The sequence below is a fragment of the Protopterus annectens genome, chromosome 3.part1 (assembly GCF_019279795.1).
Source record: "Protopterus annectens isolate FY-2018-M chromosome 3.part1, PAN1.0, whole genome shotgun sequence".
Lineage (NCBI taxonomy): Eukaryota > Metazoa > Chordata > Ceratodontiformes > Protopteridae > Protopterus > Protopterus annectens.
This window is the reverse complement of record NC_056732.1, coordinates 990,871,772-990,881,771: the sequence shown is the minus strand read 5'-3', so window position 1 is coordinate 990,881,771 and position 10,000 is coordinate 990,871,772. Positions and strand designations below refer to the sequence as shown.

Below are 10,000 nucleotides of genomic sequence, written 5' to 3'. Positions count from 1 at the left end.
ACAGGCCATCATGAATTAGCAAAAATAGGGGTGTATGTGCCCCCCCCCATTGCCATGCCAGTTTTCTGCCTAAACAATCGACTCTCAAAAGTAAACAGTTATTTTTCATACTTGTCTCCATTAATGCTTTTATTGCATTTTTGCCGGCATGTTCTATAAAAGGGGGTTATCCCAAGGAATTTGTTATGGAAATTAAGGATGAGGTGGTCAAAAAAGAATTTTTGTTTTATATGCCACCAATTCTTTCTAACAGTAAAGAAAACTATTTAAGTACTGGTTCTTAAAATTCTCCGTATGAGTCTAACATGATATTTATTACTGCATATACTTTAGATAGTAAAGCCATTACAAATGTCTTGTATAAAAATTGGGCTTTATTTCATGAAAATAGTGAAATGTGGAGTAAACTAGGTGATAAGCCATGTATAGTGTACAAGAGGGCTATATCGTTTATGTAGAGAATGAAAAATAAGTTGCAGTGAAATGAAGGGAAAGCAGAATTTCATGAGTATGTAAAAGTGTGGCCGTTGACCCCAGTGCCATTGAGCCGCTGTTTTCAAATAACAGGTAAAGTGTCAAAGTTGAATGGAGTATTTTTCTGTAACTCTAAAATGGTTGTGTATTTAGCCCAGTGTAAATCTTGCCTTGCATTTTATGTGGGGAAGACGTTTATAAAATTAAGAGCTTGTATGTGAAGATTTGTTTGAAATTCAGAAGAAAAATATATTAATGCTTTATATATGCATACTGAAAACGAGAATGGACATCAATTTAGGTTTTTGGTATTGCAACAGATAGTTTGTAACCCACGGGTTCAATTACTGAGCATTTAGAAAAATGTGAACTGAAATGGCAATTAAAGTTGCATGCTATTAGGTTCCCAGGATTAAATGAAAGTAGTTCCATGGGTTCAGTATTGAAATGTTATGGTGTTTAATTGAATTAATATATTATCATATTTTCTGATTGTACTTGATTTTAGTTTTGTATTGGGTAGATAGAGATGTATGACTGGTGATTTTAAATATCTGTGTGGTTTTAAGAAAATTTATTATGGAAAGTGTAATTAACAACGGTCTCATAATGTTCCATATTTCATCTCTGTTCTGTTGATGTCTGCTTGCATAAGGAATTTTACAATTTCAGGTTTGTTGAAATGCAAGTTTAAGGAAAAACAAAGCTTTAGCTGTTAAATGACAGCAGTGACTTTCTAATTTTATTGTAGCCTTTAATTAGTATTGGTCAAATTCAAGTATCTTTTTTATGGTTAACTGCCCTGCTCAGAAATACATAATATTTAAAATGTAATATTGTCGGAATCTTGCTGTGGTCAAGATAATGTAATCAGTTTGTCACCTGCTATCTGTTTGTCACTAAGCTATACTGCTAGTTAGAGCAGCAGTTTTCTTCCCACTCAGACTGTGACAACTGCTGAGTTATTTACTTCCCTTGTGCTCCAAGCTGTTGTATTACAGTACTTGATGGCATTTTTGTTCTTTACTTGTCTAGTACGCCAAGCTACAACTATGCACCAAACTTGGACAAGCACTGGATCATGCAGTACACGGGACCAATGCTACCTATTCATATGGAGTTTACAAATGTACTGCAGAGGAAAAGGCTCCAGACTTTAATGTCAGTCGATGAGTCTGTTGAAAGGGTGAGCATCCTGAGTGGTTGTATTACAATGCAAACTAACAAAAGCGGACAGAAATTACAGTAGGTAATCTAGTTCTGGCACATAAGAAATCTTGGCATTTAAAGTACTGCATTTGGTGAGGCAAGGTCAGCTTTGTTAAATTTAACCCCTTATGTATGTAGACTTTTATGTAATGTGTGTCTGTACTTTGTGTAGGCTTCTTTTGTAGTTAGTAGCTCCCAGACAATAGATATGCTGCTTATGTATTCACATTTGAAAGAACGGTATGTTTAATATTTAGTTGGATAAACCTTATGTGATAGACCAAGTGCATGCAGCCAGCTTCGTCAAGTTTTTTAATATACTGCACAATGCATAACAGGATGCCAAACCAAATGCTGAACTAGTGAATATTTAAAATTATTAAACGCACATTGTTTTAAAGTTGTACATATTACAGCAGCTTTTTTCAACAGCTAATTTTCCCACTATATGCATTTTACCGCACAGACGTATATTTTTCGTATATATAATGTGTATGTTTACATATAGATACATGTCTTTATATATGTAATACACACACACACACACACACACACACACTCTCTCTCTCTCTCTCACACACACACACACACACACACACACACACACACACACACACACACACACACACACACACACACAGAGAAAGACCGACATAAAGATTTTGCATACATGTATATAAAAATTTTTTTAGAAAAAGGCACCACTTGGTGTTCTTTATTGGCTGAGTTAGCAAGCAGAATACCACGTAGTTCTGCCCACCCCGCCCCCGGGCAGTTCCACCTCATTTTATATTTATTCCTTTTATCACCCGGTTCACTCGTAACCTGAACCATTACCACATTAATGTTCAACACAACATCTCACCGTATATCATTATTCATTCACATTTTCTCACAAGCCTCTGCTTTTATTAACAAAGTCACCCATGTATTTCTTTGTACCCTTGTAGGAGTTGCATGACTCTGCTTTGTACACCATATGCCTCTAGAATTTGTGACAGCTGTACATGGCACATATCGAAAGCCTTCATTGGCTCACCTTGTAACTAACCTACCTCCATATTCCCTTTTTAAACTGGCTATAACTTCTTCCACAGTTAGTAACATCTTTCACGTTTTTGCTTTTGTGTTGCTAGACTGGGAATATAGTGTCATTCTCCTTGAACGCCTCATACATTTTCTTTACAGAATCCCCATTGGCTAATGTTATTGGTCACCATTTTTTTTTTTTTTTTCAAATTGCATTTCATCTTCCATATATATTTTGGTGTTTCTATACAGATGTGCCTTCTTTTAACCATTCCCTTATAAAGTTTTCTTCAGTTTGTTCCCTTAAACCATTCTTACTAGCTACACTATCCGTATTCCCTTTTATGACTGTGTCAAACTCTACAGCCCGTCTTTGGTTTCTTTCCTGTTCCTTAATAACGTGATAGTTTTTATCAGTCTGTAACCATATTGCTCTGTAATCTGAAGAACAAGCATGATTGAAATCTTCAAATTCCCTGTCTCATAATATCATGCCTCTCCCTCCCTTCAATTAACTGAACAACTTTCTCTTTTTTGTTGTTATATCAGAATTAGTCTCCCCAAAATGATCTTTGTCTTTCTAATCGTACAAATGTTCATTTCTTTAAGCAAATGCATTCTTTCTTTCTTCCTGATATAAGCATGTATCACAATTATTCATATTGCCCTTTGCCCAGTTTGATAGCAAGTATTATAACCCTGTCTGAGGGACCCTACTCTTATGTCTAATACTTGTACTTCAGCAAACACTGGGATCCCGGAATATTCTTCTTACCCTTACTCTGTATCACTCCCCTTCCCACAACTTTTGAAAGTGTATTCTTTTCCTAAGTTTTAGAAAGCTCACTTAGCAGGGAAATATCCTGTTTGCCAGTTTAATACTAATCCTGTACAAAAACATCTTAATCGTTTTTTACATTACACTAGTGAGCAGAATAGAAACGTTATTCCTTTCTGTTTTTCTTTGCCTCCTTCAGCTTAGTTTTTTTTGTACTTTACCCCTACAGAGTTTTCTTTTTTTTCTGTTTTTGTCATTCTTTGATATCCTGTTCGCTTTCTTCTTTCCCATCCTTCTCTTAAACAGTCGTACCTATACTCATGATATTGGCAATTCTTTGTTCTGCAGTTTTCACTTGGTTAGCACCATTTTTTTTTCATTTTTAACACATCTGTTGAAAAATACATTTCACCCTCTTCTGACATTACTTCATCTTTAGAAACATTTTATAGATCACTTTTCTTCATCTTGTTCCATTTTGCCTCTTACCTTATGTTCCTCACAAGCCAAAAGTTCTATTCCTTCATATACTTCTTTATATTTTGTCTTGCAGTTTTTGGCAGTGTCCCATTCCTCACATTTATTAACTGACAAGAGACTGCTTAATCTGAAAGTAGCACATTCCTAGTTGGCTGGCACTTTTAAAGCACACCTTTCCCCCTTCATTATAGTTGTATGTCCTGGGGATTACCCCAGTTCCATGGATATGTTCAGGCTACCTATCTCAGCCTCAGTATTTGTAAACAGTACTAGAGGAAATTTAAAATGTCTAACTTCATCTATTCTAAATTGTAAAGCTTGAATATTTCCACTTGTGTAAAAATAGTCACTCCATGAATAGTCGATGTCCTTCATGGATGCATCTGCAGTCATAACAAGTGGGTTGTCCTGTCGTCAGGCAGCCCTGCAGTCGGCCGGATTCCAAAGTCCGGGTCCGGCTTCGGCTGATGTCGCACTCCACCCGACGTCATCTCTGTTGGTCTTCGGGTATAAAAGCATCAGCCGACGCCATTTTCCTCAGTCTTTCTTGCCGCGGCGCTCAAGCAGAAGCTGTTCGCAAGTGCCGGTCGGTCGGATCCAGAGATTACTTCTACCGAATACTACTTCGAAGACTTCTAAAGCTAAGTACCCCGTTGGGGATTCTTTCTTGCCTCAGCCGATGTCAGAAAAAGTTAACAATTGTTTAACCTGTGGGAAACAAATACCTCATAAAGATTTCCACTCTTACTGTTTGCCTTGTTTAGGCCCAGACCACAACGTAGCAGCCTGTTCGACCTGTGCCTCCTTCAACCAACGAACGCTTAGGCGTCGGTCGGAGTTTGCAGAACAGTTTTTCGGTACTGATTTTGCGTACATTATGCCGTCGGATCCACCGACTACCCAATCTTCCAAAAAACGCAAAGATAAAGACCGACACTCGCGGTCCGCGGTTTCGCCGAAACCACGGTAAAGCAAATCATGAGTGTCTCGGTTTCGGCGAAACCGAGAAAACTGATCAAAGTACAGCTGAACCTATTCTTACAACTGAGGCCCCTGCTACAACTCTTGAATCGACCTCAGAAATTTTACCCACTACGGTGGTTGACTTACCAGACACCATCCCTTGGATGTCTCTACCCCAGCACGTGGTGCTGCTAGGCCTCCAGCAGCCATGTCCATTAAGGCCTTCGCCAGGGCTAAAGCAGCCAAGACTACTAAATCAGTGCCTGTTAAACCCCCACATCCAGGCCCTCTTCTAGTTCTCAAATGCTTTCTTTGGCAGAAGATTTAATTTCTTTAATTAGAGGATCTCAATCTCACCCAGACAGGGCCTCTCAGCCCCCAGAGAAGAGACCTAGGGCAGAGCCCCTGAGCCAGTGTCTTCTGATGATTCTGCTGATGAATCAGACATTACTGACCAGCCAGAGGCTCCTTCTCCAATTTTGAAGATTCTGATGCTGAAGAATCCATTCCAGCTGCTTCCCCACCAGAAGAATTCTCCTTTGGGGAAACCTTGCATGCCATGCGAGAACAGTTCCAATGGCAGCAACAGGATTTTTCAGACTCCAGAAAAGACTTAGGACCTTTCTGCACCTCCCACAGCACAGGCCCTTAGCTATACCTCCTGTTCTCTCTGTGGTGGATGATGCTTTCAATGATGTTTGCTCCGCTCCAGATTCTTTACCCCCAGCCCCTGCCAAACCAGACAGATTTTACAGGGTGCCAGATACTCATCACCACCTGTACAAGGCCCCACTTGCAGACCCAGAAACTATATCCCAGGGTCCCAAGGCAGTAGCCATGACCACAGCTAAAAACCCTATTCCTTCTGAAAGGGAAGCAAGGTCATTAGACAGATGGGGTAAAAGGTCTACACTTCAGCTACTCTCTCAGCTAGAGCTTTAAACTGTCAGTTTCACATGATACAATACCAAGAGTTTATGCTTGATCAGTTAACTAAAAACTAACCACTGATGAATCTCTTGATAAGAAATATGTATTAGAGATGGTAAATAACATACAACAGGTTAGCAACCATTCCTCAAAATGTGGCTATGATGCACTGGAGGCTTTATTTAGATCAGCCATGACAGGCACAGTGATAAGAAGGCATGCATGGCTAAAGGAACAAGCTTTACCGGATCATGTTAAAGCTAAGTTGCTAGATGCTCCTATGGACAAGACAAGTTTGTTTGGTACACCTGCCCAGCAGGTTATGAAGAAAATGGAAGAAAAGGCAAAATCTGTTCAAACTGTTAAAGATTTCTTGCAGGTTCAACCCCAAGGTTTAGCAGGAACTGGCCTGCCAAAATTGGTCCTTTCCTGACTCCACAAAATTTCAAAGGGGCAGGAATAGACGCTCCAGAGGCAGAAACCAATCCAGAGGAGGTGCCTACAGAGGACGACAGTGGCAAGGTAACAACAGAGGCACAGACGCAGCCACTGCCACTACATCAGCACAACCACAGTGACTTAATCCTAACTCCGCCTACCAGGGAACAAATAGCAGCTCCTCTAGGCGGAAAGTTAACCTTATTTTCAAAGAACTGGCACTACATAACAAAAGACAAGTGGATTTTACAAACCATAGATCAAGGTTACCGGTTTCACTTCCACACTTTACCAGTCAAAAGAGGAATGCCAAATCTACCTCCAAATCAAAAACAGAGGCTCTACCAGATAATGGAGTTAGCAAACATGAGAGCTGTGGAAAGAGTGCCAACAGCAGTACAAGGAAAGGGGTTCTATTCCAGTCTATTCCTAGTTCCAAGAAAGGAAAAAGTTGGAGACCAATTCTCGACCTGTCCACCTTAAATACATACATCATTGTCCCAAAATTCAAAATGCTGACCCTACAGCAACTTCTTCCCATGCTGGGCAAGGAGTCTTGGCTGGTAACTCTAGATCTCAAGGAGGCATACCTGCACGTCCCCATTCGACCAATCTGCAGAAGATACCTCAGATTTCTTGCAGGATCAGAGCACTATCAATTCTCAGCATTGCCCTTTGGCTTATCTACTGCCCAGAGTATTCACAAAATGCCTGGCATCAGTAATCGCCCATTGCAGACTACAGGGAATTCAGATTTACCCATACCTGGACGACTGCCTACTACAAGGGGACAACAAAAGCAAGCTGACAACAGATTTACAAAGGGTCATTTACTTGCTACAAGGACTGGGATACACAGTCAATTTACAAAAGTCAAGGCTGATACCATCCCAAACAAGGACATTCTTGGGCAGAATTGGACACAGTACAACAAATGGCATTCCTGACTACAGAAAAACAAAAAGAACTTCCTCTTTACTTCTTGGCACTAACAAAACTGAACGAGTTAACAGCAAGAAAATTTATGCAGGCCTTGGGCTTCATGGCATCATGCATAATCTTGGTCCCATTTGCCAGACTACATATGAGGAAACTACAGTGGTACCTAAAGAATTTATGGTCCCAACACAGACACAGTCTAGAAACAGAAATCCCACTAATTCCATGCTTAAAACAGGAGTTCCTATGGTGGGCTCAGGCATGCCAGTCAAACCCAGGCCTACCCTTTCGCAGATGTCAACCAAGCCAGACCATCACAACAGACGCTTCAGACCTAGGATGGGGGGCCCACATACTGGATAAATGCGTGCAAGGATTGTGGACACAGGATCAACTTCACCTGCACATCAATCTAAAAGAAATGCTGGCAGTAAAACTGGCAATCCAAAAGTTCAAACCATTCCTCAAAGAGGGCCAGTTGATGATAAGGACAGACAACACCACAGTCATGTGGTACATCAACAAACAGGGAGGCACTCATTCATACCCCCTATGCAGAATGACCTTGGAGCTGTGGACCCTGGCACTCAGCTACAACATTCAGTTACAGGCAATGTTTGTACCGGGGAAAGACAATACTCTAGCAGACATATTAAGCAGAACCACTTCGGATGTCCACGAATGGAAGCTGCACCCGGACATCTTCAAGACCATCTCAAAGAAATGGGGAATGCCACAGATAGACCTATTCGCATCACCTCTCAATCACCAGCTCAAAAAATTCTGCACAAGGACATTCCACCCACTAGCATGGAAAGTGGACTCACTCTCCAACTGGAAAGGCCTAACAGCATATGCATTCCCACCTCTTCCTTTGATACACAAGGTACTACTAAAAATCAAGGAAGAACGTCCAAGGATAATCCTGATAGCCCCAAACTGGCCAAGACAACACTGGTACCCACTACTGAAGAGCATGTCTCGAACAATATGTGGCCAATACCCCTGATGCCTTTGATGTTAACTCAGAACAACTACAGCATCATACATCCAAACCTAAAAACGCTGCAACTGACTGCATGGAACATCACATAGCAGCAGCTAATCCAGAACTTTCCCAAAGAGTTAAAGACATTATTCTTGAAGCACGCAGACCTTCAACAAGAAGGAACTATGCTGGAAAATGGAAAAGGTTTGTCATTTGGAGTACCGAAAGAGGAAAAGATGTGTCAAACATAGATATGCCTAACGTTCTGGAGTATCTGGCCGAACTTCTTCATTCAGGCCTGTCCTACTCCTCCATCAAGATACATGCATCAGCTATTTCAGCAGAATACAGCTTTGATCCACCTGTTTTTTCGCACCCTTTGCTCAGGCAGTTCCTCAGAGGAATCAAGAATGTAAAACCTCCAAGGAAACCACCATTACCAGCCTGGGATTTAAACTTTGTGCTAGAAAAGTTGACACTATCACCCTTTGAACCAGCAGCAACAGCAGACCTACAACACCTGTCATGGAAAACTGCTTTCCTACTGGCAATTACTTCAGCAAGGAGGGTTTCAGAACTACAGGCCTTAATGGCAGTGCAACCCTTCCTAATCTTCCACCAAGATAGAGTGTCCATGAGAACTAATCCTACATTTATGCCCAAGGTGGTATCCAGAGTATCTTTAAACCAGGCAATCCACCTACCTACCTTCTTTCCCAACCCACAAAACAGAGGGGAAAGAATACTGCATACCTTTGTACATAGACAGCTACGCTACTACTTGGACAGAACAAAAAATAGCAGAAAGACTGACCAACTTTTTGTAGCCTATGCAACAGGAAGGGAAGGAAAAGCTATTTCCAAACAGACAATCTCCAAATGGATAGGAAATTGCATACGATACTGTTACTCCTTCCATGGAAAACCAATTCCACAGAACATAAGACCTCATTCTACAAGGGCAACAGCCACTACCACAGCCTTCTTACGAGGAGTGGCAACCAAAGACATTATTGAGGCGGCTACTTGGACCTCCGTGCATACATTTGCCAAGCATTATAATTTGCCTCTATATTCCAGATCCCGAGCAGGGTTTGCCACTGCTGTACTGCAAGGGATCCTAAACACACCATAATCTACTTTTATCCTCCTCCCTAGTTGGCTATGGTATTCTACCCACTTGTTATGACTGCAGATGCATCCATGAAGGACATAGTACAGTTTTGTACCTACCATAAATGTAGATGTCCGAACTGGATAGCATCTGCAGTCAGGATTACCCTCCCTCCTTCCCTCTGTGGTACTCCTAGGGTGTTTACCCTCCTAATAGCTAGCTGTTGGGGAGTCTTTATGGTGTATTTGTTTGTATATATGTACATATATGCTTATTGTTGTGTTTACCTCTATCTATTTGGAAACATTGGCATCTATCCAAATTTTAGCCTGCAAGAGGGCTACTGGCATCTGGGGCAAGAAACACTGAGGAAAATGGCGTCGGCTGATGCTTTTATACCCGAAGACCAACAGAGATGACGTCGGGTGGAGTGCGACATCAGCCGAAGCCGGACCCGGACTTTGGAATCCGGCCGACTGCAGGGCTGCCTGACGACAGGACAACCCACTTGTTATGACTGCAGATGCTATCCAGTTCGGACATCTACATTTATGGTAGGTACAAAACTGTACTTTTTCTTTTCAGTTACTTTCATGTGATGTCACAGAACTTTTCCATTTCCAGTTGGATCAAAGGATGGATTTTGGAGGCACCAATT

The 10,000-nt window shown here is 41.2% G+C and overlaps 1 protein-coding gene across 2 annotated transcripts in view; it reads left to right on the top strand.

Annotated features, from left to right (window-relative positions):
* Positions 1 to 10,000, top strand: part of SULF1 (sulfatase 1) — a 492,521-nt gene that overhangs the window by 162,175 nt on the left and 320,346 nt on the right. For both annotated transcript variants that reach the window (XM_044067158.1, XM_044067159.1), the window contains exon 6: positions 1,510 to 1,660. In XM_044067158.1, the coding sequence (XP_043923093.1) occupies positions 1,510 to 1,660 (151 nt within the window). The remainder of the gene's footprint in view (positions 1 to 1,509; positions 1,661 to 10,000) is intronic.